Here is a 19,692-nt window from a genome sequence, read left to right as displayed (position 1 = left end):
TGTGGGCAGGACCTGCAGGGTGAAGGGTGTTTATTTTACTTTGTTCTACACATTAGGGGTTTGTTTTATATTATCCATATTATATATAACATTTCTCAAGAATACTGTAACTGTATACAATTTTCATATTGCCTAAAACTTGATTTTAAAGTTCTCAAAAGTCAAGTCAAAAGTCTTCTCAGGCTATGGCACTCCCTGGCACATTAATTTAATTGCATTATATAACAAAATCTCAAACCTAGGAACATCTGTAAACAAGAGCTTTTCTCAGAACTAACCACTATTAATTTAATGACTCAATAAACTTTTAACAAACACATCTTCATTTTACTAAGAAATTAGTTATTTAACAAATAATAAATGTGTGTGTGTGTGTGTGTGTGTGTGTGTGAGAGAGAGAGAGAGAGAGAGAGAGAGAGAGAGAGAGAGAGAGAGAGAGAGAGAGTGTGTGTGTGTGTGTGTCGTTTAATTGATTTCCTTTTCTTTTGTTTGTACAAAGCTTTGCTTGAAAATGGTGTGCGTTTGTGCTATATAAAGGCCACTACTATATTCTATTAAAAGAATGCAAAAATATTAATATATTTTAAGTGTTGTTTAAGTGTCCAAAACTTTTTGGTCCACTTAATTGTTTATATGTTACTTGTCAAATATATTTGTTTCAAAACATGGAATCTCCTGTTTATGACCAGTAAGTTTCATTCGTTTGTAAAACACTATGGATAAAGGCGTCTGCTAAATGACTAAATATAAAAGTAATATGCAAATAATACAAGTTACAGTAATATTAAGAAACAATATTAAAGAAATACTCCCATACTATCAGATGTCATGATCAAACTTCATGACATTTTAAACTACGATACCGGTGATTCCATGAAGGTTGTTCTTTCCTCAGCGCCAAACTGCTGTTTACCACATGTCAGCCCAAGCTGGACCCCGTTCTCGCGATGTTGGATGCATTCCTGTTAGCATAATCACAGTGTCGCGAGATCTCATACCGTCATCCGCCATCGCTGTAGAGACAGAGGAAAAAGAGTAAGCTACAGGGACTGAAACCTGGGGGGGAAAGAGGGCGAGATTTGTCCGTGTTTCCCCTCAAAACACCCACCCTAACATCTATTGATGGCATCGCTCCCTAACCCAAACATGTCCAACCTTAAACCCGGCACCAAGAAGGACACCAAGATGCGGATCCGCGCCTTTCCCGTGAGTATAAGCCGGGTTTCACGCGCCTCCTGCGGCCGCGGGGAGAACTCAAGAGCCGTGGATCGTGCAGAGCAGTAGGCCACAGCGGGTTTAGATGTTTTGAGGCTGCGTTTGAGAGATTTACAGTGACTATGCAATAGAAAATACTTGTAATCATGATAATGTTACATCCATGGTTTTAAATAGGTTTATATGGCTCGGTTAATAAAGAGATGAGCGATTTGAATTATTAAAACAGCCAATGTAGAAAGTGATCAAAACTCAGTGATTTATTTTTCGTCCAGCCAATATGTTTTGGCCATAAAGCTGTAACGTTAAATATGTACAGTAAGAGTAGATTGTGCAGAGAACATGGAGCCTTTCCTACTGATTTGCTTGGTTTCTTTCAGTGTTTTAATCTGATTTTGGGTCTTGTGTGTTGTCAGACTGGCCGTTGATGGTGTGTGTTTTGTTGTAACTGATTGTTGTCTGTGGTGTTGATGATGATGTTGTTGTTATTGGTGCGGTATATATTGCCACACTGTCTGTTATGGCTGTGTTGCCTGGTTAATTTAGTTTCTTGTCATTGTTTGGTTTCGTGTGTTTTGTTGACACTCTGGTGGGTGTTTGTGTAGTTTGTTGGAATGGTGGTTGGTGCTGTTACACCGATGGCTCTGATATATTATTGTCACGCGGTGTAAATTAGGGGGCTTCAATCTTTTAGATGCCTGGCTGGGACCCACAAATATGATCATCCTTGGTTGAGGGACCCCATTCTAAAATTACAAATGCACCCAGGCCTACATATTTGGCCTATATTTTCATGTGTAAAGACACAATGTATACTGTGAAATGTATTTATTGATATTCTACTATTTTTTTTAATGGGAATTTTTTATTTTATTTAACTTTTTTTCCACACTGGTTTTCTCTAGCACTCCCAGTTTGAAAAGCCCTGCTATAGATATTTGTCATATATTATAGGTGTTGTTGTCTAGATTGTCACACTTAGTTATGATAGATGTCCTTGGCAGCTCTGCTTTTGTTTCACAGTCACTGCAGCAGCATGACGTGCATCTCTGCGATTTTCTGCAATTTTCCGTTCTTTTATTAGCTCCACTCAGATCAAATTATGTGCATCGCAGGATTGTTGGTGATGCTCTGATGGAATGAATTATGTCAGAATAATTTGATAATATGCAGTAAAGAGAAAATGTTCACGTGCAGTTATTTTCCTCTCTTGAAGGCCTGGAATACACCTTAATCTTCTCTGAGTCTGACACCTATCAGCAAGTTCACAGGACTAAACAAATGCCATTTTGGTTAAGATAAGTGGCAATAAGATAAGGCATTGCTCTCGTGCAGAAGCTGCGTTCGCTTTTGGGATCTGACATGTTTCACCCTGTCAGAAGAGTTCATTAGAAATCTCACAGCTGCCTTTACTTCTTTCGTCATGGTATTACCTTCTCAGTATGTGGCCCATATTCTCACCTGTTACAGTCCACACGCTCTCAGCTCCCTTCTGCATTCAAACTGTCTGTCAAGTTTCTCTTCAGCTTTTCATAGTGTCAGTCATGGTTTTGCTATTGTTGAAAATCATGCAGTTCATTATTAAAGATCAGAATGACACTATATTGCCAAAAGTTTTGGGACACCTGCCTTTTACATGCACATGAACTTATGACATACCATTCTTAATCCGTAGGATTTAAAATGGAGTTGGCCCACCCTTTGCGGCTTCAACTCTTCTGGGAAGTCTTTCCACAAGGTTTAGGTGTGTGTTTATGGAAATTTTTGACCATTCTTCTAGAAGCGCATTTGTGAGGTCAGGCACTGATGTTGGACGAGAAGGCCTGGCTCGCAGTTTCCGCTCTAAATCATCCCAAAGGTGTTCTATCGGGTCGAGGTCAGGACTCTTCAAAGTTCCTCCACACCAAACTTGCTCATCCATGTCTTTATGGACCTTGCTTTGTGCACTGGTGCGCATTCATGTTGGAACAGGAAGGGGTTATCTCCAAACTGTTCCCACAAAGTTAGGAGCATGAAATTGTCCAAAATATCTTGGTATGCTGAAGCATTAAGAGTTCCTTCCACTAGAACTAAGGGTTCAAGCTCAACCCCTGAAAAACAACCCCACACCATAATCCCCCCTCCACCAAACTCTACACTTGGCACAGTGCAGTCAGGCAAGTACCGTTCTCCTGGCAACCGCCAAACCCAGACTCCGGAATCCATCGGATTGCCAGACAGAGAAGCGTGATTCGCCTCTCCAGAGAACACGTCTGCTCTAGAGTCCAGTGGTGGCGTGCTTTACACCACTGCATCAGACACTTTGCATTGCACTTGGTGATGTAAGGCTTGGATGCAGCTGCTCGGCCATGGAAACCCATTCCATGAAGCTCTCTACGCACGGTTCTTGAGCTAATCTGAAGGCCAAACGAAGTTTGGAGGCCTGTAGCTATTCACTCAGCAGAAAGTTGGCGACTTCTGCTCACTGTGCACCTCAGCATGCACTGACCCTGCTCTGTGATTTTACATGGCTGAGTTGCTGTTGTTCCCAATTGCTTCCACTTTGTTATAATACCATTAACAGTTGACCGTAGAATATTTAGTAGTGAGGACATTTCACGAATGGACTTATGTTGCCACCTGTGCAATATCACGGTTGAATTCACTGAGCTCCTGAGAGTGGCCCATTCTTTCACAAATGTTTGTAGAAGCAGTCTACATTCCTAGGTGCTTGATTTTATACACATGTGGCCATGAAAGTGATTAGAACACAATGATTTTGAGGGGTGTCTCAATACTTTTGGCAATGTAGTGTATTTTGGTCAGAATCAGTAGTGTAAAGAAGTTTAGTGTTTGCTGTCATTTTCAAAAACCTTTTACTGCACATCCTTAATTCAGACCTAACCAGTGCCGTTATGATTCTCCTGATGGCTCTTTCTTTGTTCTACCTCCAAAACTTCTCTTACTGGAGATAGTCAGTTGTAATTATGTGATCTGACTTGAGATGAGTTTCATGTTGACCTTTTCCTCACAGTCCCAATGGGTCACTTTAGGAGGATTCATCATTTTGTAGAAATGTGGAAAGTTGATTTCTAGTTTATATTCACTACCATTCAAAAGTCTGTGGTCAGTACAATTTGGTTTAAAAAAATAAATCCTTTTATTTTATGAAGCAGCAATGCATAAATGGATCAAAAGTAAAGGCATTTATTATGTTACAAACTATTTCTTTCAATTAAATGCTGTTCTTTTGAACTTTCTATTCATCAAAGCAATGTATTAAGGATTCCACAAAAATAGCAACTGTTTTCAAAATTAAAAATAATATGAAATGTTTCTTGAGAAACAACTCGCCATGTTGTTATAATTTCTGAAGGATCATGTAACCCGGAAGACTGCTGAAAATTCAGCTTTGCCATCACAGGAATAAATTACATTTTAAAATGTATATATAAAAAAGAAGTTATTTAAGTTGTAATATAAATAATTTGCTGTATTCTTGATCAAATAAATGCAGCCTTGATGAGCATAAGATACTTCTTTCAAAAACATTTCAAAATAGTACGCATTAGGGGTGGGCGATATATCCTAAAAATTATATCACGATATTTCAAGAATATTTGCGATAATGATATTTGTGACGATATAGAAAAAAATATATATTTGAACAACATTTTATTGGTGATTGCAATCAAATGTAAGCAAAGTAAAAAAGTATCTTTGGTACTTGTTGGTAGTGTTTTCCCTGGAAATCTTAAGTAAAAGTATAACATAACTCCTTAACATTTGAATGTAACAACTAAGTAATTTATGCCATGGTCTGTCTGATTGGTTGGAAGGTGCGCAATAAAATCGTTTAATGGACAGATAGTTCCAAGTCAGTTGAATCACCGTTCTATATTAATGCACTGTTTTCATTTAAGCGCGCACACACACAGGCCTACATCACTCGAAGATTGTGCTGCACACACACACACACACACGTCACTCGCATACAGAGCGCGGAGATCGAGCTGCGCACACACACAAACATGCATGAGCACAGATACTTGTTTTTAACGCCGCCCCGTGACTTTTAGTCATAAAATAGCTTCGCTACTGGATCACTACATTATATTTCTCAGCAACGATGGGGTTACATCGCTATTTTTAAATAATAAACGTACATCTTCATTGTTAAGAGAGACACTGGACAGAACCAGGTGTGAATTTCTCTCTCTAGCTCTTGATAATTGATTCAAATACATGCTATAATTCATTCAAATCAATGTAATCTTATGCACTACTTTATCTCTGTGTCTGATACAGAGTGGGCAGAATGCTAGATCTCACAAGCCGTAATAACCGTCAGCTTTTCCGGTCAAACATTGCGCTGAAAACATCAATAACAGATTTAAGTTGTCAATGTTGGCAAATGACCATGGCATAAGCACTTCGCGTTGGCCGGTTCTTTGCCTGTCTGTCTGTTTTGGATGTCTGTCCTCTTGTAACCAAACCACTTCCATACTATTGAAGTAGCTCCCTTTTTATGTACTAAATCGTCATCAGAGGCTGACATGCTGCTCTAATGTGGTGTTCACACCGGACGCGATTCGTGCGAATAATTCACATTTTGAGTTTACTCGCTTCAATCGCGCGTGACATTCACTGCACAACAGACGCGAATTCGCGTCATGGGCGGGGCTTCTGTCAGCGGCTCGTCTCGTTGAGAAATGGCTGACATGGGCTGTGTTTACACGTCTTTTTTTTGTTAAAATCTACTGTTAATGTGTGACAAAACGTAGTTTTAAGACTTTCTCAGTCGATAATGTAGTTGTTTAAAGCTCAAATATGTGTTTTTTTTATATAAAGAGTGCCTATTTGAACATTTTATCTGGCGTTTTCGGAGTTGTGTGCTCCAGCGGACAGCGGCGCTCCGCGCTCGTCAGAGCCGGCGAGGGCAACCTTTCCTCGGCCAGTCCTTCTGCCGCTGGCTCTGATGTCTCTGGTGTGTCTCGAGTTATAATTCATCTTTTAACGGCCGATCTTTGGTCTCATGGATCTATAAATTGTTCCCTGGCAAATCGTTTAGACTGAAGGCAAAGAGAAGTTTCATTACTTTATATTTTTTTAGGCTATAACTGTACGTTGCAGTTGTAACGTTAGCCGACTAGCACTGACTTTGAATGTTTGACTGAATTGTTTGCTTTATTTCATGTATAGCTTATTATACCTTTTACTTATACCTTTGTATTATTGATCATACATAAACTTGCATTTAACAAAAAGAGACTGTGTTGTGTTTCATGTCATTTAATGTTATCACAGTGATAATCATATTGTCTGAACCAGATATCAATATACAGATTTTCTCCTCATTGTTGTCACTACTAGAGCAAGCTCCTGATTGGTTAAGGCGGCGCGAAATATCCGCCTAAGTTCAGATTTTTCAACTTGAGCGATTCGCGCATTCAAAACGCTAAATTCGCGTCCTTCGCGCCGCCTCAATCGTGCGAATCGCGCCGCAGAATGCCATTTCGCGTCTCTGCATTGACTTAACATGTAAATCACTCGTGCGAATAGCGTCCGGTGTGAACGCACCATGAGTCTCAGATAGGTGTTGTTGTTGTGCGCGCTAAGGAACGTAAATGCACCATACGTCATCGCACAGCTATATCATTGATAGCACGATATGACCGTTTTTTTATCATGTAAAAATGTATACCAGTGTGTAGTAGAGTTTGTTGTTATGGTAAGAAGGAGGCGAGAACCGGCGAATATTAAAATACTTTAATCATATAATAAACACAAAATGAAAGTAAAAACGGTAGCCCCTCACGGACGACTGCCGTGCGCACAAACACATACCAAAATGTAAACAAAACACAACGTAAAGTCCAGGCCTGGCCCTCTCTCGTCCTTCACTAATGTCGCTCATCCTTATATGTCTCCATGCTCCCTCATGACAGGACTCGAGAGGCCGATGAGCGTCACCTGCAAGACACATTCTCAATCACGAGCACCGATCACGCTCGCTCCTCCCACGTCTCTCGCCCGTCAACCTCGCCACACGGTGTTATCTTCTCCCCAAATTTTTGAGCGATTGTGTCGGTTTAAAGTAGGGATGCTCCGATCAGGATTTTTGCTGCCGATACCGAGTACCGATTTCTTGTCATGGTGATCGGCCGATACCGATTCCAATGCTTCACTGATTTGTAAGCTCTCTGATCACTGTTAACCTTTTTTTTTTTTTCAGATAAAAAAAAAAAAAACTATAGATGTTGCCTTTTATTATATTTTTGTTACATTTTTATGGTTATTATTTAATGTAATGTAATGTTGTTTTAACAGGATACTAAATATTAATCACAAAAATTATTCATTGTTCAGTGAACATTTCAATATGCCTTTTAAATGGGGTTTCTGCATAACACTATGCATATCAGGATACTCGATAGGGCTGTATTTGCTACGTTTTTCTATTTGTATAAAAAAATATATATATTTATTTTAGTAATTTTATTTCACATCCTGCCCAATGATGTCCTAAAAACAATGTTGATATTGAAGGCTATAAACAAATACAGTGAATGTAATGTAGGATGTATTAATAATTTTATGTATTAACCAAAAATGAAAATAAAAACAAAAGCATATTAGCCTATATTTTATTACCCAATTATAATCACTTATTTTCATAAAAATATACATACTTGTAGTTTAAAATTCTACATATGGCACATTTATTGTCCAACAACAAATATTTTAGAAAAATGTATACTTAAGTGAGAATTATTGCGTTTTATTGCGCTCCATCTATTTGGCGCGCATGCGCGCCGGCGCTCGCGGAAGTCTGAATTTTAGTGGAGATTCACATGCAGAGGCTTGCTGGCAGCAAAAAGGACATTTGCATGACTTTCTAACATTTACAGATGGAGAATATCCCTGGGAAATGTAAGTTATACACTGAGGAAAGCACCACATTTCAAACGCATAAAACACAGCAGGTATTGATCTGTCTGTCAGCACAAGTATCTCTCAGAGCGTCTGACAGGGCGAGCTGCTTTAAAGGCCCGTTTTTCGTGTTTTTTTGAAGCTTTGATTGTGTTTACAGTGTGCAATATAACATGTGTTCATGTTTCGCGTGTAAAAAAACACAGCATTTTTCACACAATTTACTTATCTGTATACCGCTGTTTTCACTGTCCTCAAAACGGCTTGAAAGATTTCCCTGTTCTATGAAGTCCCTCCTTCAGAAATACGTAACGAGTTCTGATTGTGCCAGCGGTTCCCGTGTTGTGATTGGACAGCAGCTTAGCGCACGCAGAGCGCACGTTACCGGAAAGGTCACGCCTCTCACCATAACGGGGATGCATGCGCTCAATGATCTCTAAGTACAGCGTCCCTGGGAAAGCCAAACAAAGGTGACTTGACTCCGGGATGAAAATAACAGCGTCTCGACGACATGGCGACAAACAAACTATACGAACGCAACCGAACGCAACACTTCGCGTGTTCTTGTGGGCGGAGGTTAGTCGACATACTGCTCTACTGACGTAATTAAAGCAGGAAATACCAGGATGTAGTCCTAACCGGCCGTTCACTGTAGGCTTTGAAAGGGAACTTCTGTTAAATAAAATATCTCGCTTGGCATTGAACTTTGAGCTTTATAATTTTTTACAGGTATTATAAATGCTCTAACAGCAACATTACACACTAACTAAAGTTTGAAAAATGGGATCACGAAGAACAGGACCTTTAAACTATACGTGTTAACAATACCTTACCAGTTATTTTAAAGCCCTTCATATAAAGCATGTCATGTTTAGGATTAATTGTATCATGCACTTTCCCTGCATCAGCTCACTCTGTGTACTCCGCTATTTTTCAGATGCGCTCGTATCAATCTACTGTATATCGATACTTCTGAACGGCGTTCGCCCATCTCATAGGACCGACTGACCCGTGTTCAACTGCTGTTCACGTGGAACCCTTCTCCACTTCTGCCTTCAAAGCTCTCGTTTGAATATTTGCTACTACCCGCGTCATGTACCTACGCCCTCACGCAATGACGTCATCAAATTGCAATCGGTTCTTGAGATCGGCCAAGTTAGTGAGTACCGATCGAGTCATAAAATATGATTATCGGCCGATCGATCGGAGCATCCCTAGTTTAAAGTATTCTAACCAGCTTTTTAAACTGCAGACTTGCTTTAATAAAAGATTAGAAGTGCTTTTAGGGATCCTGTAGCTGAAACAGTTGAGCATATGACACTGGTAATACCAAGGTCATGGGTTCGATTCACATTGAATGCATGAGCTGATATAAGGCATTATAAAACTATAATTATCGCAATATAATTTTACTTGACAAACGATAACGAGTTTGATATAATGTTTATGCACTAAAAGTGGAATAAAACAGCTACGCCACATTGGACCATTTATCTGCTCCGCTCAAAGTTCAAAAGGCAGCACAGCGCGAGCTTACTATCCACCTTTTTCTGAACACGGAAGTCTCGCACGATTCGTACTGGAATGCTTTACATTTCCTGTCTCCGGTGTTTCTGGTCAAATTAGTAGGGATGCACCAAATGAAAATTCTTGGCCGAAACCGAAAACCGAAAAAGAGGAAACCAAGGCCGAAAACCGAAACACCGAAATAAATTGTGCCAATTATTAGTACCATTGCATTTATGGCTATGACTGTGTACTAACTTTACTAAAATCAAGGCATTGTAATTGCATAAATTAATATTAAAGTTTCAAAGAATAAATCAATTACAAATCATGCCAATATTTATTTAGCACATTGCAACAATGCACAGTATAAAATAAAATTCAAACTAAAATGTTTAACTTGACCCCACTCATTTGTACATTAAATAATAATGTACAGGCCTACAGAAAGGTTTTAAAATTAAATGTTCTCTCATAAAAACAAAGTGCATTTAGGTCTAGTGCATTTTAATTTTTTCTCTGTAGGACTACTACAAGAAAGTGCATTCAGAACAAGTGCAACTGCTTAAAGATAAAACTATTTTCTCTGTAGGCCTTCAACATAATAGTGTATCAAAACAAAGACTGCCATAGCCCATATGTTAACTATAGAATAGGGGTGTAACGGTACACAAAACTGACGGTTCGGTACAGCAGTTTTACAAAATGACTTTTTATTTATGTTTACATGCAAACATGTAAACTTCACATAAGGCAGTTTTTGCAATAACTAATAATCTAATAATAAAATGTTTTTTTCTCCAATTCGTTGTTGAAATAGAATCATTTATACACAGTGTCTGTCATTTTCATGAAAGGTTTATTTAAACATACAGGAGATAATCAAGATCTCATTAACAGGTTAAGTAGAATATAATGAATATAACGGCTAATATAGGTCATATATTTTGTGAAAGAGTTGATTTACTCTAGTGAATAAAATTCTGTGGACACTGAATGACTGCCTGAGGTAAATGTGATGCTAAAGTTACATGACATTGTTTAGGCTAGTTTACAAGCAGTTATATTGACGTCTTTTCGCTGCTGAAACACTGATTGAGCGATTACACCCCATATGATACGTGACAGTGAGTGTTAATGTATCCTCAACATACCTTAGATGTTCATTCATGTTTATTCTTAAGGAAGAGATGATCGATCGCGCTCACAGATGATCGCGTTCACGCGCGCGCGCCGCGGCTTGAACTGTGATGTGATCAGTAATGCCACATTAAAGAGCGTCAAAACGCCATTTATCGTTTGAATTTCGTGATACATGTTGATCGATGTTTGTGTGGGAACTCATCGAGAACATGAGCTCTGGCTGTCAGTGCTTGTGCATGGAGCTGACGTGGGTGTTTCTCAAATATACTGCTTCAGACAAGCACGTGCAGGTCGCGGTTTCTGTTTGCGTCATCACAACATTTCGGCCATGTTGTTTCAGTGATAAAAGTCTTTGGGCCGAAAACCGAAAATGCACTTTTGGGCCATTTTCGGCCGAAATTTTTCGGTGGCCGAATATTCGGTGCATCCCTACAAATTAGTGTATTTTCCGAGCTGATCACGTATCGTTAAACCAATGAAAAAGGTTTAAAAAGCGCATGGCTCCACAGTAGGGCTGTACGATTAATCGAAAAATAACCGAAACCGACATTCAGAACCTCTAACCAACGTATTTTTCCCATGTCGGTTATTTCGGTTTTCACGTGACTCCGCCCCATCAGTCACATCAAGTGCAGTTTGCAGGCACACAGAGATGCAGGAGCAGTTATCTGTGTTTATAGATGCCCAGAATCACTATAGTAACTGCATGTTTTACACAGTTTATACAGGTCAGTTAATTGCTGTTCTTATAGCCTACGCGCTGACACACACACACGGCGTGCGCAAGCCCCGAAGCCAGATCGCTTTCACTTTCGTGCTCATAAAGTTTGTCAAGTATGCGTTTAAAGGCTTGCCAGTTTCAACGTTTAAAGCGATTGTGCACTATTCAAAAACAACAATACGGAAAACTTCTCCATTCAGTGCTGAGCTTCTTTCTGTGACACAGAGCCGTGTCGCGTCTCTGATAACGCGTGCGCGCGCCCTGAAGGCAGATCTTTCACCTGCGTCCTCACAAAGCTTGTCATTTGTATGTGGTTTAAGCCCTGCCAGTTTGAACATTAAAGCGAGTTTCGACCATCAGATGTGTATTATGTTGAACTAATGCCTGATATATTGTGACAAACGAACACTCAGACAGAAGCTCGCACATCACGTGAAGATTGCGCGCAGAAACGCAGTGTCAACGCTGTCCTGTGACTAAAGTAAAGTCACTAAAGTAGCTCAGAAACTCAACCATTATAGGCATACATTTTAATACCTTTGCAGTAAGTACAAACCACAGCTTAATAATGAATAGAGACGGAATGAGTAATTTACACACAATCACGCTCTCATTGATGCATTCAGATAAATGTAATGTAGGCCTACTGTGTTCATTTATCTGTATCTGATGTACAACAAACAGAAATCTGCCCCATGAAAGTGAACCGTTTCCTTCAAGTATTTTAAAATCACAAAGAAATGCACTTTTTCATTAGAACAAAAAATTCCACCTTTAATAGTAGAAAATATTTACAGTACAAACTTTATCAGTTAACTTTCTCAAAACCTTATGAGGGCAAAAAAATAAAAGAAGCTAAATAATCGTTCATTAATCGTAATCGAGGTCAAATGTTCAATTAATCAAGGTTTTTATTTTTGGGCAAATCGTTACAGCCCTACTCAACAGTGCCATCACTTTACAGTGTATTTTGTCAGCGCCGCACTCATCAAAGTTTAATAAGTGCGTAGATGACACGAGCTGTCCGAAGTTTTCTGCTGCCTGCACTGAAAACATATGAGAGCTAATATCCTACATGCAGCTCCTGATCGGGATGAAGTTTGCGGGATTTTGTCCTCAAAATGATTAGAGTGCACACATAGCCTCTTTGGGGAGTATTTTAACTTAAGTGCTGCAAGCCATGCTCATTTCCTCTTTCCAATTGAGCATAAAATGCAAGGCAAACACTGTTGTGTACGGACATTCTCTTCAGATTTGCTGGTGCTCAAAACACATACTTTCCAAGAATTTGTTTTCCCCAAAAAAATGTTGGGCCATATCGCCCAGTCCTAAGCTGTGATAAAATGTACGCTTTGAATGCAAACTAAGTTGCTTTGGATAAAAGCATCTAGCAAATTCATGGATGTTAAATGTGTCAATACTGAAATGATCAGGGTTTAATGTTTTGGGTTAAATGTATGTCTCATTGCTCTCGTCCTTCATCAGTGCCTTTGCATTGACATGACCTAAGCCTACAGAAACCCAGTTAGGAAACCTACTTGCTTGACACACATGCACACGTTTTGCTTCAGGGATTCCTGTTCATGGAAAAACTGGTTCCTCTTCGTGTTAGTTTAACTTTTTCAAAAATGAAACTCCTCCTCCAGGATCCAGTGATTGGCAAAGCAAGTGTGTTTTTCAAGTAGCCTTTTAGCAAAATGTTGCGAAGTGGACGTTCATACTCACACCCATTTCTGCTTGAGCTTAAAGGGATAGTTCACCCAAAAATGAAAATTAGCCCATGATTTACTCACCCTCAAGTCATCCGAGGTGTACATGACATTCTTCTTTCAGACGAATAAAATCTGAGTTCTATAAAAAATTCTGGCTAATCCAAGCATTATAATAGCAGTAATAGTTACGCTGTTTTTGAAGTCCATAAAAAATGCATCTGCCCATCAAATAAGATGCTCCACGCGGCTCCAGGGTGTTAATAAAGGCCGTCTGAAGTGAATCGATGCGTTTGTGTAAGAAAAATATCCATATTTAAAAATGTTTTTCATTTTTTTTCTATGGCTCTGCATCAGCCGTCCCCGGGCCATCACTTCTGGCGAATAAGGTCAAAATACATGCAAAATATTGGCGCAATCATAGATATATACATAGAATCCTCCTTAGTGCATGCGCGGATCGGTCGAATGAGGCATCTTCGTATATACATCATTGATGGCGCTAGTATTTTGACCTTATTCGCCGGAAGTTATGGCGCTGGGAATACTAGATGATAGGGATGCTCAAAACGGTTCCTTTTCCCGACCGACAACTGCTGCTCATTATCCGATTATTAAAGGGTAACTAAACCCTAAACCAACTTTTTTTAGTTAATGATCTGTAATACTGGGGCTTTATTAATGCTGTTCATTGATTCGAGTAAATGTTTTGACATTTGAGTATAAAGTGTTTTAATTCTATAAAATATGGTGTAAAACCGCCAACGTGCTGCCCTCTTAAGGTTGAACGGTGGCTACTGCAGTTGAATTTTCCTATTGGACGTTGTGGTACATCGTGACGTAGGATGGTACCTCCAACGGCTCACTATCCGCGCCCCTGGCACGAGCTCACCACGCCCTCAGAAATGTTTCCCCCAATCACATGATGAGAACGGCTTCACTCCAGTATGAACTGTCATGTTACATGAAGTAGAAACATTATGAATGAAACTCACTTAAGACTTGCTTTATCATTGTATTGAAGAAAATACGGTTAAATAATGCAGTTGTCAGTACACGTCAGGCTTTTCTTGCGATATTATTGCCGCCCGTCATGTGTACAGATAATTTTCATACATGAGACGCGCTTTCAAACCCTGACACGCAAGTGGTTGCCGCGGACGCAGATAGATTAGGTCAGTTCTCTTGCGCGGCTGCTTCACTAGCATCGTCGGCATCGGGAGTTAACGCAGTTTGAGCCAGCGGCTCGCATTGATAAGGCTCCGGGTTTGTGTCTACAGACAATCCACCCTCCTCCACATCAGGTGAAGGTAGGAGAAATGACCGCTCTGTTGCAAAGCTGGCGTCACTCCAGTCATTCTCCATCTTTGCGACTCGCGAGTCTGACAGCTGTCAATCAATCCGTCTCTGCGTGTCTCAGGTGCACGCCCTCCGCTCGCTCAGCCCCGCCCTCGGTTTGTCCCCTCTGTGTCCGCCGGGCTCTGCCCACTTTTCCAGCATTTTTTGAAAATTGCCAGTGGGTGGAGTTAAGCTCTGAGCAGGGGTTTAGTTACCCTTTAACCGTTAACTGATAAGATTATAATATTGAACTGGCATTAAATAAATATACAATTGAAGAATGTCTGTGACCCGTTAAAAAGACACTTTTTTCCACGGGTTTATTTTACTGTGCAAACCGCAGCATACAGAACAGATCAACAACAACATCAGAACCTGGATTCACATTATCAAATGTTCACGCACCTGCAGCATTTCTGACAACAGAGAAAAACTGAATAAAATATTTAAAAGCTTCTGTTTGAAGCTTTGAAAAACCGGAATAGTTTTTTTCCCGTCAAACTAATTTTTTTTTCATCATATAAAAATAGCAGGCCTACCTCAATCCACACCTTGACTGGTTTAAATTATTTTTTTTAAGTAGCATGTCTAAGTGGTGCAGGGGCGTGGGAAGTGGGGGTGCTGCAAAGGATTGCAAATGCAATGCACATTTTTGTTCATTTTATTCATTTTTAAAATTTAATAATTTATTTGTAATAGACATTTTAAGTGGCCCATTAAAAAGTATTATTTATTTGTTGAATTATGTTTTTAAAACGATTCCGTTCATTTCTGAAGCTCATTCCGCTCAGCACCGCACGCTCAACCCAGAACTCAATTTGTGACATGCTGGATAAAATATAGGTCTATATCTGAAATAAATAGTTAGGACTAATGTATTTTTTCTTTTCTAGTTGTTCATTTAAGCCGTTGTTCACGCTGCGCCGCCACCTCTCTGTCATTGTCTGTTATAGGCTATACTATTTGCTTATTATTTATTAAATCCGGGCAATTTGGTTGATTAAACATAGATTAAAATTAAGATACAATTTATACAAAACGAAATTCACTTTAAAGAAAAGTTTTGTTTTGTTGAAAGCCTATTGAAGTGTTATTGAACTTATTGAAGACCCCGTCTTCTGACATTATGCATCTTATGTGTCCTGTTCACTTTTCAACGTAAATTAAATTAAAAAGTAACATTATAATATTTAAACTGAAACTAATTACGTGTTTTAATGGCTACTAGTATAGTAGGCTACAGTACAGAGAAATGTCATGTCGGAGCGGGATTTGAGCGCACGTCATTTTACCGCTGAGCGGTTCATGAGTGAAGCTCCGCTTTGCTTTGCTGACATGCTCTGTTAAGGTAGGCAGGTTTTTTGCGTTAATTTTTATTTCCTGTCGCTGTGCAAGCTCGTTTAGTGTATATGACTGTGTAAACCTTTTATTTAAAGGTAGGGCTGGGCAAAAAAAAAAAGATTTTTCGATTAATCGTTTTTTTTTAAATGTGGTCGATTCAAAATCGATTCTCAAAGGCCAAGAATCAATTTTTCCCCCCCCCATATTTATTTCATAAAATTTGAACATAAAATTAACGTAAATCTAATTACCAGTCTTCTCCACTAGATGTCACCCTCTTATTGGCCTTGCGCCATGTTACAAAGGAGCGAGAGGTGCGCCTGTCATTTAAATCAACAGTCAATAGACAGCGCAGGGCCAATAATTCAAACCTAATAGCTTAGCCTATATTATAAACAGATTTCCTCAAATAAAAGTTAGTCCACATAAGCCAGCACGTTAAGGTATTGTTAATTACCACGGCAAATTCTTGTGTCCAGTAACGCGCTTCTCGTGTATGAAAAGTAACGAGTGGTGCAGAGGGAGGCTCGGACGCCGGGAGCTCCGTCTCATAGCAAGATGGCACCCGTTCCCAGTTATGACCTCGATCCTCGAAAGGCCTTGCGGTTTCGCTGGCGCATTTCCGAGATATAGCCGGTTAAAGTTTCAACTGGTCTCGTTCGATCAGCCCCGGTTCTCTGTCCCGGGGGTTTCCAGTCGATCCTGCCCGGTATCGCATATATGCTTGTCGCAAAGATAAAATCGAATGGCAATCGCATCTAAGGAAGGCACGCAAATAACAGAGATAGTGACGATATTCAATATCCTTTTTATGTTTTAGAATAAATGTATCAAAATATCCATAAAAACACAATTGTATTGTATTTAACATAATTGTATGCATTTGAAATATAGAGATGGGTTCTGTTTTAATGTACACAAGTGTACCTGAAATAAAGAGTTTAATATACAGGTTTGTGGCTCTTTATTTCTTTTTAATTACCCACTTGTAAACTTGTTCACTGTTCTTTTTTTTTTTTATAAATATAGTATTTGTATTAAATCTATATTCATTGAGTTGAATCAAGAATCGAACATCGAATCGAGAATCGAATTCGAATTCGAATCGGTTTGAGAGTTTGCGAATCGAAATCGAATCGAATCGGAACATCTGAATCGATACCCAGCCCTATTTAAAGGTTTAATGTAGGCCACAGTCCATTGCATTACGATTGCAAGAAGAATCAACATTAGGAAAATTGTGATATGCAGTCCCGGTGTATGTAGGCTGTTAAAACGAGTGTTCTCACCGATGTATTTGTTGTTCTTTCGTGTTTCATAGACTCGATATTGTTTCTTATAAAAATGTGGTGACCATGCAGCAAAAAAAAAACTTTGAAACCGTTAATACTTAATTAATACTATTGGTTAACGGTTAAACTGTCAATATGAGCATCCCTACTAGATGACATTCGTCTGATAAGAGGTAAAAAAAAAATTACATAAAAATACTGTTCGGTTTCACGCAGAAACTTCTCTTAAGACATCAATGTGTCGCCATGAGCCGCATGGTATAATAAGGATTCATATGTCTGTGTTTTTACTCTCATTTCTCTCATACTCTATAATGTCCCCATTGACATGCATTATACGATTATCACACTGCAACGGTTGGAGTTAAAAATCTTCATTTGTGTTCTACTGAAGAAACAAAGGCACCTACATCTTGGATGCCCTGGGGGTAAGCGTTTTTGGGTGAACTATCCCTTTAAGTCAGATTTTACCCATAGACTGTAAAGAAAATATGGACGTAGTGTCCGTGACGTCACCCATAGGATTCTGATGAGTAGTTTTGAAGCGTAAAGTCGGCTATCTTGGCAGCGCGTCACTCCCGGATAACTGAAAATGGGCAAAGAAGCAGGATGTTGCTGGAGCTGAGGTGACGCGATGACTATCAGACAGCAGATAAATGGCAATCCACCTGTCACTCAAAGTGGCCACGACCTTAAGGCCTGTTAACACCGGGACAATTTTTGCGCGCGTTTATCGCCGACGTTTAACGCCTAGTGACTAAACAAAAAGCGCCAATGTGAGTGTTCGTTTTTTTATTTTGACGTGGCGCGTTAAAAACTGGCCAACCAATGAGATCAGCGCTTTTGTTCACGTGCCTGGAGCTGCTGAAGTGGCAGTAAAACACGACTTGGCGCTCAAGCACAAAATCGGTCTTGCCGATCACACATTGATAGGACGAAGAAGTAGTAAGTAGACAAAGAAGAAGATGAGCTGCTAATGCTGCCTGCCAGTTAGCAAAAAGTGTGTGAATGGTTTTGCCATAGACATAATATATCTGTGGTTTTGGCAAGCACGTAAATACTGTCTCTCTTCTTCTTCTGTGTGACAAGCGAGTGTCAGAAGCGTAAAGTTCCGCAGCACCACCTTGTGTACCGGGAGCGCATCTACTGAATGTGCACGTTCACTCGGCGCATCGCCAGTGAAAATCACTTGGGTGTGAACACTCAAGACGCGCCGAAAAACGTCACGAAAAACGCTGGCGATAAGCGCGCGCGATATTCGTCCCGGTGTGTACAGGCCTTCAATTAGGCAGAAATGTAAGGCTTTATATAATGTAAACAAATGAGTTATAAAAAAAAAATCACCCCCTCACAGTTGTCATGAAGGGCAACATTAGATATATAAACCAAAACCACAATTTGTACTGCTGTAAAGTTGGGCATTTTAACAGAGGGCTCAATGAGATTCTGCTCACTTTTGGAGCCTGTCTCTAGCGGCCAGTCGATGAATTGCAGTTTAAGTCACTTCAGTATTGGCTTCAAGAGAGGTTGCCGCTTGATTTTACCCACCTAAATGGCTTTAATCCACAGACTAGTCTGCACAGGTCCATGAGTATCGAGACCTGTCTGTAGGCTTAGTAGACTGAGACAGACAGACAGGTGCGAGCAAGGCGTTCTCTGCGTCTGAATCTACAATGTGTGTTGATTTATCACATAGCAAGAGCTGTGTTACTAACACAGTGACAAGCATTATAATTAACGTGAGCTATGCTGAAGTGTTGTTTTGACATGCATAATTAGACACAGTTGTTTAAAAATGTAATTCACACATGTGATTAGCCATCAGACCTGTTCTTTGTGAGATTAGCTCTGCTGAGTCACTGGGAGCTATCAAGAGCTCTGAAGTTGTTGGACTGTTGGTTTGGTTGTAAAAGGAATTGATTTTCTTGGTCCAGTATCTGCTAAAGGTTGAGCGTATGAGCGAGTCACCCACAGTCCCGTCGACACATTAAACGCACATTAGAATGTTGGAAGTCAGTTAAGGTCAATAAGGTCTCCTCTCATGTAATTCCAAGGTTATTTGTGCAGAGAGCGATATACACTACCATTCATAAGTTTGGGGTCAGTATGATTTTGTTTTATTCAGCAAGGATGCATTCAATTCAAAGCAACAGTAAAGGGGTGTAACGATACACCTGTGCCACTGTTTGGTTCACATCACGGTTTTGGAGCCACGGTCGGTTCTGTTTGCTGTGGGTCAGGATTCATGCCAGGGCACCAGCAATAATAACACTAGATTTACTTTTAACTTAATAATAACAACAACAATAATTTAACTTATTAACTCTATCTTTACTCTTTATCTCTAACTCTTTAACTTTATACATTGGCTTCACGTTTTCTTTAGAGCATTTAGCAAACCTGAGTAAACTAAAATGAAATAAATGCCTCCACTGTAGACTAGTCTAGACTAGTAAAAAAACTAAACAAGCTAATTTATTCCACAAAAATGAATGACCACACACAAGTAATGTCC

General features: G+C 39.6%; 1 protein-coding gene across 1 annotated transcript in view; it reads left to right on the top strand.

Annotated features, from left to right (window-relative positions):
• The first annotated feature begins 967 nt into the window (after positions 1-967).
• cul3a (cullin 3a) overlaps positions 968-19,692 on the top strand; it is a 42,115-nt gene continuing 23,390 nt past the window's right edge. Inside the window, exon 1 of the mRNA XM_079819951.1 lies at positions 968-1,206. Coding sequence (XP_079676077.1) covers positions 1,123-1,206 — 84 coding nt within the window. The 5' untranslated portion in view covers positions 968-1,122. The remainder of the gene's footprint in view (positions 1,207-19,692) is intronic.

This window comes from Gobio gobio (genome assembly GCF_949357685.1).
Source record: "Gobio gobio genome assembly, chromosome: 6".
In the NCBI taxonomy this organism is placed as follows: Eukaryota; Metazoa; Chordata; class Actinopteri; order Cypriniformes; family Gobionidae; genus Gobio; species Gobio gobio.
This window is presented reverse-complemented; position numbering and strand designations above follow the sequence as displayed.